Source organism: Vanellus vanellus (assembly GCF_965231255.1).
Source record: "Vanellus vanellus genome assembly, chromosome: Z".
Taxonomy (NCBI): Eukaryota; Metazoa; Chordata; class Aves; order Charadriiformes; family Charadriidae; genus Vanellus; species Vanellus vanellus.
Window position 1 is genome coordinate 77,814,444 of NC_138908.1, and position 18,165 is coordinate 77,832,608.

Genomic DNA, 18,165 nt, shown 5'->3' on the forward strand with positions numbered 1-18,165 from the left:
GCGGAGCCTCCGGGGAGTCCTTCCGGGGCGGGCGGCGGAGCGATGCTGGCGCGGGCGGGCAGCCGGGCCGTGCTCGGGCTCGGCCTGCTGCAGGTGGGGCGGGGGAAGGCCTCGGGGGACCGGGATGGGGGAATGAGGGGGTCTCCGGGGGGGTCGGGCCGGGCTGGGGCGGAGTGCCCGGGGTAGGGGGTACTGAGGAGGCCGGGGGGGGGATCTGGGCTGGGGATGGGGGGCGGGCTGAGGGTGCTGGTGTCGGGGCTCTGGGGAAGTGGGGGCTCGGCTGGACAGGAGGAGGTGCGGAGGGAGTGCAGAAGAGGTCTGGCGGGTGTTAGTTGGGGGGCGGTGTGTGAGGTAAGCTAGGGGGATGGGTCGGGGGGAATGGGGAAGGGTTGTAGGAGAAATGGCTGTGGAGGCTCGAGAGGTGAGTCGCGGTGTGGGGAGGGTTAGTGAGGAGGCTGGGGGAGAGCCGGGCATGGGAGGTGGTGAGGAGAGGTGGGGGAGTGAGGGACTGTAGGGAGTGAGGTAGTGCCCCGGGGGGGGGGGGCAGAAGGCAGCCACAAATGGGGAGGGACAGGCCGTCAAAGGGGGGCGGCCTGGGACTGAGGTGAGAGAGAGGGGTGAGAGGAGGAAGGGGTCTGACCCCAGGTTACAGGGGGCTGATTGGGGCAGAAGAGACCCTCCCACACACACCTTCCTTTCATTTACAGTCTCAGAGAGGCTTGACTTCTCCCCCACGAATGGGGATATGAGAGAAGGGGAGACATGGAGAAAGCTCCAGCACGGGTGTGAGCCTGCATACACCTGTGGGGAAAGCCCTGACACTCACGCTGGCTCTGGGGCCCAGGTCTCACCGCTGTGGGGACAGCTCATGTCCCTCATGGTGTGGGCTTGTTCAGGGTGTCTGTGCTATTTCCTGCCCTGGTGTATTGGGGCCATGAGCAGCAATCCCAGGTGGGAAAGCAGGGATGGTGCCAGTCTCCAAGGTGCTGGCAGCTGGTCTCCATCCCGTTCCTTTTCCTTTCTCCAGCGCTCCCAGCAGCTGAAGCGTTCAGCATGGTTGGCCCCAGCACCGTGCCGCTTGAGCTCTGGCCTGCCCATGAATATCGGGGTGCTCTTTGTGCCACAGCAGGAGGCTTGGGTGGTGGAGAGGATGGGCAAGTTCCACAGAATCCTGGAGCCTGTAAGGAGCCGCTTTTCTTCCCTTCTGGATTCAGCAGGTTCTTAAAGCTGTAGCAAGGCGCACCTTTTCTGCAAGGATTTGGCAGACGGTGTGCTTATTTTTCCGGATTTTTGACTGCCTGTAGACTTAATTTCCCTTGGTGAAATGTTAAAAGCACTGAAAAACCTAAATTTCTCACCATGCTTAAAGCACATTCCTTCTGCCTGCAGTGTCTGTTTGCACAGCCCTCTCTAGTGTGGCTGAGCTCTCTGGGGAAAAAAAAAAAAACAGATCAGAGGGCTTAACCATCTAATCCCACCCTTTTTCCAGGGTTTGAACTTCCTCATTCCTTTGCTGGATCGGATTCGTTATGTGCAGAGTCTCAAAGAAATTGTCATTAATGTCCCAGAGCAGTCAGCTGTCACCCTAGGTAAGGAACAGCTTCTGCGTCCTACCCCTTCTGCTGCGTCCGGGGTGAGCATGGGACAGTGCAGGAGGAGTGGAAATGTCCCAGTCTCCTGCACTCAGCCCTGTCCCTGGGGACACGAGCTTGACCATACTCCTGGCTCTCCAAGCAGGAGAACCGCAGGAGGTCCTGTCAGCTCTCTCAGCACTGTGGCTTCCCCTTCTTGCTGGGTTGCACCTGGGCAGGAATTCATTTTCCAGATGTTTTCCTGTGTTGAACCACAAAAAATCTCTGTGTTTCTGTAAAAAGTATTTCAGATCGGGTGTAATGGACAGCTCTGTTTCAATTCTAGTATTAAGCTTTTTGTTTTGTCTTGGGTTTTTTTCCCCTTTAAATCTTTGTGTATGAAAATAACTACAGAATTTAATGTTTTGATCTGGAGACCTGAGATTTCTTGCGTATTAAAACACCAAAGTGTAGTGTTTTCTGGGGAATGTCAAGGTCCTTTTTACATAGCCTTTTTTGATAAGGAGATCCATTTCAGCCAATCCCTCTTCTGTGCCATGCTGTTGATACCAGGAGGGAAAGGGATGACTCTGCCCAGATGCACTAGTTCTGTCGGGGAGAGGGAGTTGCCATATTTTGTCTTTGCTGCTTCAGCAGACAAGGTGTGTTGTTCTTTCCCGGCAGATAACGTCACCCTGCAGATTGATGGTGTGCTCTATCTGCGGGTTATGGACCCCTACAAGGTACCGTCCCTGATGCGCCGACGCTCAGCCTGAGTCAAACTTGCAGCCTCTGTGGCTGCATCCAGCATATTCTGCGTGTGCCGCGCCACTCAGCTGGCCGCCTTGGCAGCCCCTTGGGCACTGCTCGCCTGGCTCTGCTGGCTCCCTTCTCCCCACGATGCCCGCTTTAGCCTCTGCCCAGCTTGCTGCGCCCTGCGAGGCAGGTGGGCTGCACACCCCGATCCCTCCCAAGGCTCTGGACTCTACTTTTCTTTGTTGAGGGTGTCTGTGGTGGGTTTCTCCCCTCTGTGTTTACCCACCCTGCCTTGTTTGGTGTTCTTCTTGGTACTGCCATTGACTCTTGTTTTTTGCTTCTGCTCTCTAGGCCAGCTATGGGGTGGAAGATCCTGAGTATGCAGTGACCCAGCTGGCCCAGACCACCATGAGATCTGAACTTGGCAAACTCTCCCTCGACAGAGTCTTCCGGGTGAGCTGGGGAGGTGCACCATGGAGCTGCCAGCATCTCGAAACTCGGGGGCAGTCTGCATGGCCAGGCTGATAAGTTTAACAGCAAAATATCCTCCGCTTAGAGGGCTTCTGGCTTCTGTTTGAGTTGAACTGTATGTGAATCCTTATCCTTGGAGATGGTCTTGTTTTGGGTTTTTTTTGGGGTTTTTTTGTTTATTTGTTTTTTCTGACCTTGGCCTGTTTCTGACCTTGGTGCCTGTTTTCCTCCTGATCTCTATCTTGTGCTAAGTGCCTCTTCTTTGCACTTTGCCATTTCTTTTGTGCCTCCCAGGAGCGGGAGTCCCTCAATGCCAACATTGTGGATGCCATCAACCAGGCCTCGGACTACTGGGGCATCCGGTGCCTGCGCTATGAGATCAAGGACATCCATGTGCCCCCGCGCGTGAAGGAATCCATGCAGATGCAGGTTTGGTTCACTGGGTGGGTGGTCTGGAACAAGAGGGAGGTCTCCCCTTCCACGCAGCATAGTTCTGTCCGGAGCTCTGTCCGGAGCTGGCAGCACTGGGTCCTCCTGTGGTGAGGGAAGTCTGTTGGCACTTCGGCTGTGAACGTACAGCTATTGAATAAATAATTTGCGTTCTTATTTCGGCAGTGGTGGCTCCTGCCTGGTACATGCAAGCCCTGCCAGCTCTCTTTGAGGCTCTGTAGGAAGCAAATCCCAGAGCTGAAGGTCTCCCCTTGAGAAAAGCCCCGGGCTCCAGATCTCCAGGCTGGAAGGGGAGGAGGGGGAAGCGGCTGTCTGGTTAGGTGTGGACCAGGCTACAGAGGCCTGTGCAGGGTGAGGCGCAAAACCAGCCCTCACCTGGGATTGCTCGGTGTTCTGTAGCTGTGTTCTCATCCTCTGCTAAGCTCTGCTGGCCCAAGCAGGATGTAGCAGCGTGTCTTCACTGCACTTGCCCCATGGATGAGATTTCCCCAGTACGGCTGTGGCAGGCTGGAATCTGAGCTGTGTTTGCAGGTGGAGGCAGAGCGACGGAAGAGGGCAATGGTGTTGGAGTCAGAGGGGACACGGGAATCGGCTATCAACGTGGCTGAAGGGCAGAAGCAGGCCCAGATCCTGGCGTCAGAAGCTGAGAAGGCCGAACAAATCAACAAAGCTGCTGGTAGTGCCTTGGACTAGAACATCTGGGGCCTGGGGGGTGTGTAGCCCTCTGCACCATGGGGTGATGCTCCTGGGGAGAGACCACATCACTGTGGGTCAGGCTTCCTCAGCCATGCTGATCCTTCCCTGCTGGGTCCATCGGACTGAGCTTCAGCTCGCGTTGCTGCCCTGCAGCCTGGGGCAGCAGGAGGTGTGCGGCCGGAGTATTGCCGTGCTGCTGTTGGGGAAGAGGAGGCTTTGCGTGCATGAAACTGTCTTGATTTGCACCTTGAAATTGTCCTGATTTGCTCCGTGCAAGTGCTTTGTCGTGGTTCTGATGCACACCCTGCTGTCGTTCATTGCAGGAGAAGCCAATGCCGTGCTCGTCAAGGCCAGGGCCAAGGCAGAGGCAATTCAGCTGCTGGCAGCCGCTCTGGCACAGCAGGTGAGCCACAGCTCCTTGGGGCAGCCACCACTTCAGCGTTGGCACTGAGGGAGGTGAAACCATGGCTGGGGTGGCACCTGGTCTTCTCTTGGACAATCCCTGGTGTCTTCAGCTGCTGCTGTGTGCGAGGAGTTTTGCCATCTCAGGGGCTGCTGCCAGCTGGGGTGGGCTGGGGAAGGGGCAAGTATGAGCTCTTGGTGGTACATGGCTCACTGCTGAGCCTCATCCTTCTCTCCCCAGCACGGCAGCGCCGCCGCCTCTCTCTCTGTGGCAGAGCAGTACGTGAACGCCTTCTCCAAGCTTGCCAAAGATTCCAACACCCTCCTGCTGCCCGCCAACACCGGCGATGTCACCAACATGGTGGCGCAGGTCAGTGTGGCCAGAGGGCCCCTGTCTCTTGCCCAGGGAAGGTGACGGTGGCCGCCTGGCAGGCCAGCCCTCTCCTCTCCTCCCCCATGACTCTCTTGTTCCCTTCAGGCCCTGGGCATCTACACCACGCTGACCAAGCCCCAAGCTGTGAAGACCCAGGAGGAGGTGCCCCCAGCCGGTGAGAGCTCCCAGCCTTCCCCCATGGAGGTGCTGAAGGCAGAAGAGGCCAGCTCCAGCTAGCGGGGCTGGGGAGGTCCCACGCCCCAGCAGTCCTGTCCTGCTGCCCTCCCCAGTCAGATGCTGCTCTTCTTCATCTCCCCTTTGTCCTAATTTTGTATTTGAATTTAAATCATGTAATAAATGGTAGCGGTGCTGCTGCAGCATGTCCCCTGGCCCTCAGGAGCCCAACCGAGGTGGGGACCATCCTTCCTAAGCAGGCTCCTGCTGAGAGCTCCCACAGACACACACTGATCCTCAGGAGAAGCCGGGGAGCCCCTCTCCTGGGGAGGACACCCCTCTCCTGGGGGATCTCTCACCAGGGACATGAGTTCTCCATCACTGTCCCTTCACTCTACCGGTAGCTGCCCCTGCGGTGTGCGACAGAGGGTTCTCTATCGTGCGCTCCTCCTAGCGCGTGCTGCGGGGAGGGACGCGCCTCTGGCGATTAATGAATTAATTAAAGCAACGTCCCCGTCCAGCTGGGGGTGCTCAGGGTCCGGCCCCCGAACACGAGGGCGCCTGAGGCCTCCAGACCGCCAGGGGGCGCTGCCGCCCTGCTCCCGTTGCCCGCCCCGGCGCTCTTGAGCGGCCGAGGCCGGGCGCGGCGCTTCCGGTGGGGGCGGTTGGCGGCGGTTGGCGGCGGGCCGCGACGGCCGCAGGTCGGGCCGGGAAGGTGTCGGGAGAGGCCGGCGCGGGGGGGGCCTGGAAGGGGTCCGAGAGGGGCTGAGGGGTGTGTGTGTGGGGGGGGTGGGGGGGTGGGTGTGCGTGTGTGGAAGGGGGTGCTGAGGGGGCAGAAGGGGCGGAGGGGCGTGAGGAGGCCGCGGGCCGGCTGGGGTTGTGGGGGTGCTGGGGGGCCGCGGGGGGTGAGGGGCTGCGAGGGGAGCCGAGGAACTGGGGGCGGGGAGGGCGCGTGTGAGGGGTGTCGGGGCCGGGGGGGTGCTGGCTTGGAGGGGGGGTGGGGGGGGTGTACCTGGCCCAGGTGGAGCCGCGGAGGGGCTGAGCCTGCCTGTGCTTCCCCTTAGGATGCAGCGGTGGCCAGTGCTGCTCTTCCTGGCCTGGGTCTGCTTTCTCTTTTTTGCTGGTATCGGACTTTTCATGAGCGGCTTCCTGCTCACCCGGATTGAGCTTGCCAGCAGCAGTTCTTGCTCAGACCCGCTTGTGCCACCACCCTGGGAGAGGCAGAGCCTCCCGCCAGGCTCCTGTTGGGCACCCCAGCGCTTTTCCAAAGCCGTGCTCATCATCATCGATGCCCTCCGTTTTGAGTTTGCCCGCTTTAATCCAGTCAAGGCCAGCCCGCTGCCCTATGAGAACAAACTGAGTTTCCTGCACCACCTTGCAACCTCCCAGCCCCGCCATGCCCGTCTCTACCGCTTCCGAGCTGATCCCCCTACCGCCACCATGCAGCGCATCAAGGGCCTCACCACCGGCTCACTGCCCACTTTCATCGACGTGGGCAGCAACTTTGCCACCTATGCCATCCAGGAGGACAACCTGCTGTCGCAGCTGGTGCAGAATGGTAGGTAGGCGAGGGCAGTGTCCCACTGGGATGGGGCACATCTAAACCGCTGGTCAGCACTCACACAGGACCTTTATTCTCCTCTCCCTGGGCAGGGAACTGCTTACACCTCCACCCTGTCAGCTAATTCTTATGCACTGCTCAGATGATAGTTGTCTCAGGCAGAGCTGTCACACAGGCAGGGTTTCTCCATCTTCAGTAAGTAAGAAGTACTCCATCAGTAAGAAGTAGCTGGGACCATGGCTTTGTCTTCGTCACCTTCAAAGATTACAAGAAAGCAGGTGAAAGTGTCTGTGATGGTGACTGTTACAAGGTCACCGTCAGGAATGGCTGTACAAAGCCAAGGGCAGTCAGTCGTGTCCTTTTTGCGTTCAGGTGAGACGCACGGTGAGGGAGGAGCTGCTGCCAGGTGTGCTGTGGGGTTGTCACTCAGACAGCAGCTGCCTCTGGCTATTAAGTAGCAACCTCATCACGTTTTCTATATGATTTGGTGTTGCTGGGGTGTGCTTAGCGCAGCTGTAAAGGGTTTGTTAGTGGGGGATGATAGAGTAGAGACAAGGGGACAGGATGCAGTCTTGTGTTAGCCAGAGAGCTTTCCTTTCAGGGCTCAAAGTGGCACAAATAACCAGTGCGTGTGATGAGGCAACATGACTGGGTTGTCTACTCCCCCTGTGTGTGAGGAAGGTGGGCAAAAGTAGTAAGTCATTCAAGGTGAAAAATGCTGGTAGACTCCTGTGCCAGAGCAGTGGCCTCGGAGGCCACTCTCCCAGGCTGGAGAGGCTCTGCGGAAACATGGAGGGCTGGCTGATGGCAGGCAGAGCAAGGGCAGTGGGAAGCATCAGTGCTTTTGCCTTCTCTTTTCTGCCTATGAAAACTCACCACTATTGTGTCTAAAGCTGGAGCCCAGGATGCACGGCTTCTACACAACCCCTGTTGGCAGCCATCTACAGCCTTGTCTTTTACAGTGGGGTCATGGTCCTTAGGTGAAGGTTTTGTCAGCTTTGTGCTGCACCTTCCAAAGTTCTGCAGCAGTATGGGTGGGTACCACTCTGCTTCCTGGTCTGCCCAACCCACCAGTCTTTCTGCTTGGCTAACGTGTCAGAGTTCAGTGATAAGTCATGAGGTCGTGCAGGTAGATTTGGTGTGAGGGGCGCTTGTAGGCTTAGAAACAGGGCTGGTGATTCCATATTCAAACTCACATACAGCCAGATGGTCAATTTAATTTTAGATTGCTTTTGGGTGTGGGTTGGAGAGGAGGCAGTACTCCAGACCCTGAGCTGGATCTGCCCAGGCTCTTTGCACTAGTTTGGGTAACAATATGACTTGGGTGAGCTCCCTCCTCTCATTGATTCCTTTCTTGCTGACTCAGGAAGGAGAGTGGTCTTCATGGGTGATGACACTTGGGAAGGACTCTTCCCGAAGAAGTTTTTCCGCTCATATTTCTTCCCATCTTTTAACGTGAAGGATCTTCACACTGTGGACAATGGGATCCTGCAGCATCTCTATCCAACTGGTAAGCAGTTCTTTCCCCAGGGCCTGAATAACCCTTTACATTCTGTGGGTGTCCTACTGCAAGTTTGGGGTAGGACTAAAGATTTTTTTCTGCTAAGGAGTGGTGCTGGGCAATCACACACTGCTGCACCGGAATTACAGTGCTGTAGCTGGATTTCCATAGAGAAGCCAGCTTTTGTGGCCCATGAACTGTTTCTGTAAATATCTTTCCTTCATTTGGGAGAGAGTGCAGCTTGATGGGACAAGGTTAGACTTCTGCATCTATCCTGGAAATACACTGCCAGGATGGAGCAGGAGGAGCAGCTTAACTTGGACACATGGCTGCCTGGGCAGGCACATAGTGCTCTGAGAAATACACAACAGTGCAGCTACCCACTGAGAGGCTGGGCCACAGCACTGCTCTCAGCAGAGCGTCAATGGCCTTGAGTCTTGGGAAGAAGGTGAAGCGTGAGATTGGTTTGTGAATTTTAGGTGATTTCAGACTCCTCCCTGAGGTCCTGGGATCGAGGAGAATGCTCTTTGCTTTGTCTGATACAAATCTTAAGTGAATCAAGTGTGCAGTGGTTTTTCATGGGGGAATCCTTGTGCCTTGTGGGAGAGCTGCAATTCATCATTTATCTGCAAATATGTTGGTTTTCATGTGTTGAGGCCCTGAAGCAGAGGGGAGAGGCCGGGGTAACTTTCTAGCTAGGGACAGTGCTTGTGTGCTGGCCCCATGTCCTGGGTGGGATGCAGAGGGGCATGTTGATGAGTCTGGCCTGAAATATCTCCATAGAAGAACTAGAGTTCTGGGTTCTCCTTTTCCTGAGCATCCCCTTGGTTTAGCTCAGTTTGTGGCCGTTTGAGTTAAGGGTATTTCAAGGTGACTTGGATGACATTGGGCTATTCCCCTCATGAGGGGTGGTGAACAAAACCCAGGGATACTGGGTCACTTGCCAGGCATTGAGCTCCCCGCGGCATTGCACGCAGGCATCCACAGACCAAGAGGGTGCCCTCTGTTAACACCTGCGTTGGTCTAGTTGAAAGCTGGGAGTGACAATGGCAGGAGGGGAAGAAATAGCAGTTTCCAGAGGCAAGCAGAAAGCTCTGGCAGGAGGATCCAGGCATAGAGACCGTGCCTGAATCCCAGGCTAGTGTGTGATGAGACCGCTCTTGTTCTGCAGTTGACAGTGGTGAATGGGATGTGCTGATCGCTCACTTCCTCGGCGTGGACCACTGTGGGCACAAACATGGACCTGACCATCCCGAAATGGCTAAGAAGCTCACCCAGATGAATGAGATGCTCAGGTGATTAGTGCAGCTGTGGGGGGTGGCCAGCAGGCTTCTTCCTTTGGCCGTGCTGGTGGGGCCTTCCCAGGGAATTTACAGATGCAGAGGGCAACAGGGAACGCTTGTGCCTGCTAACACGGAGAACTGCTTTGGCTAGCAGTAGCTGAAACCCTAGCTATCGGGCAGTCTTGGTTGCATAGACAAATGTTCACAAGAGGTTAGGTTTCGTAGAATCATAGAATAGTTTGGGTTGGAAGGGACCTTAGTTCCAACCCCCCTACTATGGGCAGGGACACCTTCCACTAGACCAGGTTGCTCAAAGCCCCAATCCAACCTGGTCTTGAATACCTCCAGGGATGGAGCCTCCTCTCACCACCCTCAGAGTAAAGAATTTCTTCCTAACATCTAATCTAAATCTACCCTCTTTCAGTTTAAAACCTTCACCTCTTGTTCTATCACTATGGTCCCTGATAAAGAGTCCCCCCACCATCTTTCCTGTAGGCCCCTTTAAGTACTGGAAGGCAGCTACAAGGTCCCCCCGGAGCCTTCTCTTCTCCAGGTTGAAAAACCCCAACTCTGTCAGCCTCTCCTCACAGGAGAGGTGTTCCAGCCCTCTGATCATCTTTGTGTCCCTCCTCTGGACTTGCTCGAACAGGTCCATGTCCTTCCTATGTTGGGGGCCCCAGAGCTGGACGCAGTACTCCAGGTGGGGTCTCATGAGAGCAGAGCAGAGGGACAGAATCACCTCCCTTGCCCTGCTGGCCACACTTTTTGATGTAGCCCAGGATATGGTTGGCTTTCTGGGCTGCGAGCACACATTGCTGGATCATGTTGAGCTTTTCATCCATCAACACCCCAAAGTCCTTCTCAGGGCTGCTCTTGATCCATTCTCTGCCCAGCCTGTATTTGTGAGTGGGATTGCCCCAAGGTACGGCTGTTTTCAGGTCTTGGAGCCGTGTTTCGCAACCAAACCATCAGGCGATGATGCAGCTGCAGTACAACTGAGCCTCACTCTGTCTATAGTGGAGATTGGCACACAGAGGTTTAGCTAATGTTTGAGATGCACTTAGAGAACCCTGGCTAGGGAATGCTGCATTTACTGCGCAACCCCATGAATTGCTCCTTTGTATCAGAGGGCAGAATGGTATCCAGGAATCCTGATCACACAGCCATGCCTCAGCACAAAATGCTGCGGCTTTTGACTCTTAGGACTGCTTTAATTTTTGGTGCTGGAAGGAGTAGCTTGCCCTGCTGCATCTGAGAGAGCAGTATATATTGTGTCATACTTACTGGGTTCTTCAGGGACCAATCCCCTCTTTCTTCCTTAAAAGTAGGAGATTACTCACACAACATGATGCAATAGACAGGTTCCAAATAAGAGCAGCCTGAAATGTATTCCTGTTGGGAACCTTCCTTCTGAATTGCATTTTGTCAGGATCCCTGAAGGCGCTGAGGAGTCAGCCACCATTCTCTGGAGACCTAAGCAAGATCAGTCCACTCTGTCTTGGGGTTCTGAGTTTTCAGTTCAGTTTTAAAGTGTGTATTGCCCTGCTTCCTGGCTCAGTTGTTGCAGCTCTGCATCAGCACTTAGTTTTGCTCAGATTCTTTTGTGGGCTTCACCTTGGTGGTTCAGGCAGGCTTGATGTGGACATGTCCTCTCCCACCTGAGCTATTTGGGCCCCTACCCAGGTAGGGGTTGACCTTTCTTATCCCGGTGACAGGTCCTTGGTGGATCACCTGGGGAATGACACCCTTCTTCTGGTGGCTGGGGACCATGGCATGACAGAGACCGGAGACCATGGTGGTGACAGCGAGAAGGAAGTGAATGCAGCTCTGTTTATGTACAGCAAAACACCCCTCTTTGGCACTGGCCCTCCAGAGGTGAGAAGAAGCTGATCTTTAGCTGTCACTACCTTAGGTGTCATTCACGGTGAAAACTCCTGGCTTCCCAGATTCCCCTCTGAACAGGGATGCCTTCCCCACCATCTTCTAGCCTGAGTGAAAAGCTGTGTTGCTCTGTTCTTTCCGAACTTCCAGTTCTTCTCCTGTCTCTCCAGGAGCCTGAGGCCATTCCCCAGGTGAACCTGGTGCCCACTGTGGCCCTGCTGCTGGGTGTGCCCATCCCCTACAGTAACATTGGGGAGGTGATGGCTGAGCTCTTCTCCGGGGATGGCGATGCTGTGTCTGCAGCCTTGCAGCAGCTCTCGGTCTATCACATCAACGCCAAGCAGGTATGGCCTATGATAGGCTTCCCCATTGAACTAGCGGGGAGAACGAATGGCTTTTTAAGCACAAACCTCTTCTGTTTAGTGGAGGTGGGGTGGTGACATAGTGTTGTCTTTGTGAGGAACTTATTTTGAAGAGTTACCTCCTTGCAGTGTTTTCTCCAGTAAAAGGCAGCACCATTTTCTCAAAAGAGAAATGTGAAATACCTGTTTAGTGCTGGTTGGGGAGTGCCATGGTGTGGAAAATACTGGCTGGGAAGGTGGCATTCGCTTCAGGATGAGGGTTGGTCACAGGCAGTCAGACGTGGATTTGGTAACTTGGGAGGCTGGTTCCTCAAGGCTGAAGATGACTACAGGCAAGTCTCATTAATGGAGATTCAAGAGTACAAATGGATGTTTTGATGCTGCTTCAGTTTTGGAGGAGAAACAAGTTAGCTAAAAAGCTATTCTAGATCAATGGCAGAAGGAAAATGGTAACGAAGGACTAAATGAAAGAAACACCATGTAACAGGTGACAGTAAAGGGGGATAGAGAAGGAACAGTTTACACCAAGCGCAACAAAACACAGAACCCCAAAAGCTGAATGGCAAAATTTGAATGAGAGTGATTATACCAGATATAAAAGAAGCGCAGCCAGAACCTCTGTGGAGGACGTGAGGGCCGTCTGTTGCTGCTCTGGGCATGCTACAGAATCAGATTTGCTGCACACATTGTAAGACATGTGACTCAGCTAAGTGCCGGCCTGCCTTTGAGAGACCCCTGGGTTGCTAGGAGCACAAGAATAACTCCTCCAGCCCCCAGCCAGCTCCTCAGTGGGCCAGTTGCACAGCACTGGTGCAAGTCAGTGAGGAGCTGGAGAGAATACGATTGCTGATGGAAGACAGCCTCTCTGCTCTGTATTTATAGAGCACTGGAGTGCTTTGTCATTTAAAGATGATAGTGTACATTACTGCGCATTAGTCACTAAGGATATAGATCATCATCTGTTAGGAATTAGCATTATTCAGTCCTGCCTGTTTAAATATTTGCACTGATTTGCCTCAGGATGTTTCTGGCTCAGATCACGTTGGTTTTGAAGAAGCCTTTGCATACCAGGGAAGCCATGCAGGCCTGCGAGAGAGGTGGTCCATATGTTTGCCATTCGTAGGCAGGGACAGGCTGATTCTGCCTGCTCTCTGAGGCAACTCGAAGGCATGTTAAGGTATCAGTGTGTTTCAGGGCTTGAGCAGATCTACACTGCTGAGCAGCTGGATGTTTGTATAGATGCCCTACTCTGGTAATATCCTTGTAACACTTTTTTTAGGACTTTGGGATCATAGCTGTCTCTGTTCCTTTCCTCATAAGCTCTCCTTAGCCTATGGTACAGGGTTAATGTGCCTGTATTGAAGAAGAGGGAGCAGTTTGATTTGATCCACTATAAGCTCTTTAATTTGATGTCTGTCCTCCAACCAACAATGTCAGTTTGACATCAGGTGCAGATTAGTAATGACTCGAAGCTTCGGGGGAAGTTTGCCTTACTGTTACCAAAGTCTCTGCATAAAAGCCCTCAGTGATGCACAGTGTTGCCAGAGGTGCATCTGCAGGTGGAAAACTGAGAGGAGTCAGCATGGCTGTCAGGATGGATATGTCACTTGAGAGGGATGTCACTTTGGCAGAGGGATTGTGTTTCCTGTCAGTCACATCCTGGATTTGGGTGACCAGCCCTGGGTGATGCAGCTGGGGACAGGTCTGTCCTGGCAGGGGTTGGCAGACTGGGGCTGTTTCCATTCTGAAGGAGGTGTGTGAGGCAGTGAATCCTGTTCCCAGTGGTCCCAGTGCTACCGTCTGACCCTGTGTCCCCTCTCCCATAGGTGGACCGCTTCCTGCACTCATACTCACTGGTGGCTCAGGACCTGCCAGCAGAGCAGCTCCAGCACCTGCAGGAGCTCTTCTCCGGTGCTGTGGAGGAGCACACTCAACTCTTGGCCCAGGTGCAGGGAGCAGCGCTGGTGCCTCCGGAGCTGGAGTCCAGACTGGGAAGCCTCATCAGTCGCTTCCAGCTCTACCTGCGGGAGGCACGGGCTGTATGCACCCAGTCCTGGGCCCGCTTCCATCCCCTGCGTATGGTGGGGGGCTGCATACTCATTGCTGCTTCCTGCTTGCTCTGCTACATGGCCTCAGAGCTGGCAACAGCATCGGACTCTTTCTATCGCAGATGTCTCTTGTACCCACTGCTCTGGGGCCTTGTGGTGGCTGGTCTGCTTGGGCTGGCCCGTGTTTTCACCCAGGAAGGGCTGGATCTCCTCCTGGTGTCATCCTGGGCAGCTGCAGCTTCTCAGCTGGGTTTTTTCTGGCACTGGTGGGGCCAGCATCCCAAGCGAGCCCATCTGGTGGGCAGTCAGCCACCCTTGGCCAGCGTTGGCCTGAGGCAGAGGCTGCGAGCATGGCTGGGGCTGGTCTTCCCCATGAGCATTCTGCTCTTCCGCTGCGGAGCTATGTTCTCCGATAGCTTTGTGGTGGCTGAGGCCCGGGTGGCCCCATTCCTGCTGGCCTCACTGGTGATGTTGCTAGTAGGGAAGCTCCACTGGGACGGTCGTCTGACTGTGCCAGAAGGACCCAAGCAGCAGCTCCTTGGCTTTTCTTCTTACAGAAGAGAGATCTGGTACCTGCTGTGCCTTGTGGCCATGCTCCTGCTCTGCGTGCGCCTCTCTGGTTTCTTCCACCAGTGCCGCGAAGAAATCCCTCAGTGCCGGCCCTCTCTTTTCCTCTCCCCGCTTGCCAGCCTGAGAAACGCACGGGCCAAGAATCTTTTCTACCTGCTGTGTGTGGCCTTGCTGGCTGGGCTGGTCTACGCGGTGCGGAGCTGGCTGCGACACTACGGCAACCTGAACAGCTCAGACCCCCTTGTGCTCTTTGTGCGGTGGGGTTTCCCTCTGGTGGTCCTCTGCATTGCCTGCTACTGGGCTGTTGCCTCCAGCGCTGATGACTCTCTCGGCAAGTTGCAAGAGCTGGTGCAGGTGGCAGTCGTTGCTTTTCCATGGGCTGTCTACGGACTAGCGTCCATGGGGCTGCTGCTCCTGCTGTGCAACCCCATGACAGTGTTCGCAAAGGACACGCGGGAGTCAGCAGGATCCATTGTCACTCCCTACCTGGGGGTTCCCAGCTCTGAAGTCGACTTCCTCCACGTCATCCCTCAGATCTACAAGAGGATGCAGGAGTCTCAGAAGAGCCGCCTGGAGCGGGGCAGCTGCAAGGCCACCGTTGCAGCATACGGGCTGGGCAGTGTATACTCAGCAGCCCTGGTCATAGCACTCACCTTGCTGGGCTTCCTCTTGATGCTTCTGCACAGTGAACGGCTGAGTCTCGCCTTCCTTCTCCTCTTCCTGGAGGCCTTCGTGCTGCTGCACATCCACACGCGTGCCAGAGGCCTTGCTGGAGACGCTGGTGAGTCAGGGCTCAGTTGAGCATCCTCTGGATGTGCAACCTTGGCCTTATCTGCAGCAACCTTGTCTTATTTCCAGCAGCAGGAGCAGAGCCCAGTCTCTGCTCTTGGGGAATGGTGGTGCACTGATCCTCAGGGAATCCTCCTAGCTTTTTTAGAGCTGCTTAAATCCTCTAGTAGAAGAGAGGGGCATGCAGCAGGGACATAACATTGGAGGAGGAGGAGTCCCTTGTGTTAGGGAAGACGGCTCTACACTCATCCCTTCTCCCAGGGTGTGAGCAGCCACCAAACCTCGCTGCTGCTGACAGAGTCCAGTAACAGGACGGGCAGCAGAGGGAATGCCTGGCCCCTCGCCGTAAATGTGGTGGGAGCCTGACTGGTTTCTGTCTCTCAAAAGAGAGATCATGGAAAGAGAACCTGGAAGAAAAGTCAATTGGGGTTTTTTGCACATGGATCTATCTTGTTCCTCAATGCTGATCTCTCTTTTTTTATATTTTATCTCTCAGAGCCTTTTTCGGTGCCCTGGTATGCAGTCATCTCCTGGCTCCTTGCTGCTTCCCAGTTCTTCTATTCCACAGGCCACCAGCCCATCTTCCCGGCCATCCACTGGAATGCAGCCTTTGTGGGCTTCCACCTTGACCACAGCACGAATCTCCTGCCTGCTGTCCTGGTGGGCGCCAACACCTTTGCCTCCCATATCCTCTTTGCAGGTAAATCAGTTTATTCCTGGGCTGTTGAGCCTGAGCAGACATGGCTCACTGCTTTGCCTTGTCTGGAGGCCTGCAGGCTGAGCACGAGGCGATGAAGGCTCCGGCACCAGCTGAACAGCAGCATCCTCGCTGTCCCCTTCTGGGGCCATAGAGCTGCCCATAGCCTGCAGCCTCCATGCAGTTGTGCCTGACCAGCAAACTGGAGCTGGGGTATATGCTTCCTGCACGTCCAGGGCATGATGGCAGAGCCTAGACTGCTCCTCACCTCCTGGGCTCCAGTAAATTCATGTGCCTTTGTCCTTGAGGTAGTCGGCTGCCCTCTGCTCCTGCTTTGGCCCTTTGTGTGTGAGATGCCCAGCTCTCAGAAGAGAAAGCCCAAGAAGGAGCCCCGGGAGGAGCTGCAGGAGGTGGAGGAGCACATGATGGAGATGAGGCTGCGGGAGTGCCCGGAGAAGTTCTCCACTGCTCTGCTGCAGCTGGGGCTGAAGTACCTCTTTGTCCTTGGGACACAGGTATGGACAGAGGAGGGATAGCTGTGGGGAGGGCTGTCTAAGAGGAAACTGGTGTGCTGTGAGAACCATGGAGCACTCTGATGAGAGAAAGGGGTCAGCCAGGGCGCGGACAGGCCCAGAGGTGATATGTCTGGTTGCAGATGGAAGAACAGCTGCACAGGTCCCCTTCTCAGCCATGCCATTTGCTGTGTGTTTTGGGAAGGGTTCCAGAGCGGAAGGTGCAGTATGGATTAGGCTGCTTTTCATACCCATCTGGCCAGAATGAGAACATCTGTTCAGAAACTGCAGGGTTGTAATCCTGCTCTCCCTCTTCCTGACCATGCCTATCTATTTTGAACCAGCTCCGGTTTTCCTCTGATCCTGTGCTGTGGTGATGTAGGGACCTAAACACCAGAAATCTAATCCTATGAAAGAAGCAAGTAGCTTTCTGGGGTGTAGCCCTTCAAATCATTCTCCCGTGTGGTCAGACCAGAGACAGTTCAAGGGAGGGGGCAGGCCCTGCAGTGGGAGCACGGGGGTGCCCCTCTCAGTGAAGTACTAGGTCAGGTTAATCACAGTGTGAACCCTCCCCTGTGCTGTCCCAGCCTGGCCTCAGGAGGGCCTGTGTGTAGTTCAAGCTGTTTGTTTTTCCTGACTTGAGGACACGATGGAAGGGAATCCTCTTTGGCATGCTTATTTCTGGTGAGCGCTGTATCAGCCTCTCAGGTGTGTGCAGTTTAGTACCACCTTCAGATGTGAACCTAGTGCCCAGGAGGTCTCTCCAGAGTCACTTGTAACTTGTTTTTCCTGATCTCCCCCACAGCTTCTGGCCTGTGTTTGTGCAGCTATGATCCTCAGGAGACACCTCATGGTCTGGAAGGTCTTTGCCCCAAAGTAAGTCACAGGAGTTGAGTTGCTCTGATACAGCGTTAGGGCTCATATCCCTGACATCTTGACTAGAGTTTGTAGACAGAAATGTTGGAAGAGACCTTGTGATCCATCTTCTGACGTCATACCTAGCAGAGGCTATAGGACTGTCCTTAACTGATTTCTGCTTCAAATTCAGAAGCTGGACTTGAAGTAGAGCCAAGAAATTTCTCCTTATCTTGATTACCAAGGACATACAGAGCCCACCTGGAAGTTAAGAATATTGAGGGCAGAGAGCCAAAGGTGAGGGTACCAGACCAGAAATGGTAAACCCAGAAATGCTAAACTAGCACAGCTTTGGGCTAGCAGGAGTGTGGGGTGGCCTCCGCCTCCAAGGGATTCAAAATCCCACCTGGATATTGTCCTGAATGACCTCTAAACCAGAGGTGTGCTTGGCTTCCAGGTTGCAGGCAGCAACTGCCAAGGAGAGAATGTAATTCACGTTTTAGGATCTGGGGTGCTACGAGCCTCCCACTGTCAGGAAAATCGGTCTTCTGGGAGTGAGGGCAGCAGCCTGTCTTTGCAGGCATGCTGGCTGTGATATCCTTACTACGTCTGTTGTGCCTGCAGGTTCCTCTTTGAGTCACTGGGTTTCGTGGTGAGCAGCATCTGCCTCCTGCTGGGGATCTCCTTGGTGATGCGTGTGGACTGTGCCGTCAGCACCTGGTTCAGCCACCTTCAGCTCAGGTAGCGTTGGAGATGTGGGGAACCTGACCTGCTCGTCGGCTGAGGCTGTGGTTTTCTCCTTGCCTCCCTGGGGCTGGGAGGGATACACGAGCCACCAGCAATGAGTGCCTGCCGACAGCAGTCAGGGATTATCCCCAGCTCCCTGCCTCAGTGCTGCACGAGAGGACCAGAGCCAACTGTTCCCCGCTCATTGCAGTGGTGTTTCTCAGCAGTGGAGGCCAGAGCTCTCACTGGGCATCTGTTGGCAGCAGGAGGACTCTGCTGCAGAAGCCCAAGAAGAAAGAGTCCTGAAGTGCTCCTCTGGAGAAACACCAGCTAGGGGTCTTGCTGCTACTTTCCTGACAACTGTCCCCACGGTGCAGCTGATCAGCTTCAGTGGCCAGCAAGGTGTCACCTTGTGGGTGCAGAGACAGTGACTAATGGGAAGGGGCCTGCTGAGGAGGGGAGGAGAGAGGAGAGGGAAGGTCCTGCA

At 54.8% G+C, this 18,165-nt stretch overlaps 2 protein-coding genes across 2 annotated transcripts; both read left to right on the forward strand.

The window, feature by feature from the left end:
- Positions 1-31: 31 nt before the first annotated feature.
- STOML2 (stomatin like 2) lies at positions 32-5,096 on the forward strand. The gene is made up of 10 exons (XM_082497742.1): positions 32-93; positions 1,028-1,180; positions 1,490-1,589; positions 2,256-2,314; positions 2,679-2,780; positions 3,093-3,227; positions 3,780-3,924; positions 4,268-4,347; positions 4,588-4,716; positions 4,825-5,096. The coding sequence occupies exons 1-10, from the start codon at positions 43-45 to the stop codon at positions 4,954-4,956; spliced, it is 1,086 nt and encodes a 361-aa protein (XP_082353868.1). The 5' UTR covers positions 32-42; the 3' UTR covers positions 4,957-5,096.
- An 862-nt stretch (positions 5,097-5,958) lies between these two features.
- PIGO (phosphatidylinositol glycan anchor biosynthesis class O) lies at positions 5,959-17,790 on the forward strand (the record flags this gene model as incomplete). The annotated part of the gene is made up of 10 exons (XM_082497203.1): positions 5,959-6,451; positions 7,821-7,964; positions 9,127-9,250; positions 10,954-11,113; positions 11,290-11,463; positions 13,308-14,880; positions 15,385-15,588; positions 15,898-16,100; positions 16,903-16,973; positions 17,577-17,790. 10 exons carry the CDS (start codon positions 5,959-5,961, stop codon positions 17,695-17,697), a joined length of 3,267 nt encoding a protein of 1,088 aa, XP_082353329.1. The 3' UTR covers positions 17,698-17,790.
- Positions 17,791-18,165: the final 375 nt, after the last annotated feature.

Coding starts and splice junctions, on each gene's coding strand:
- STOML2 (XM_082497742.1), top strand. CDS start 43: ATGCTGGCGCGGGCGGGCAGCCGGGCCGTGCTCGGGCTCGGCCTGCTG. Junction 4,348..4,587: donor CAGCCGCTCTGGCACAGCAG/GTGAGCCACAGC, acceptor TTCTCTCCCCAG/CACGGCAGCGCCGCCGCCTC. Junction 4,717..4,824: donor TCACCAACATGGTGGCGCAG/GTCAGTGTGGCC, acceptor TGTTCCCTTCAG/GCCCTGGGCATCTACACCAC.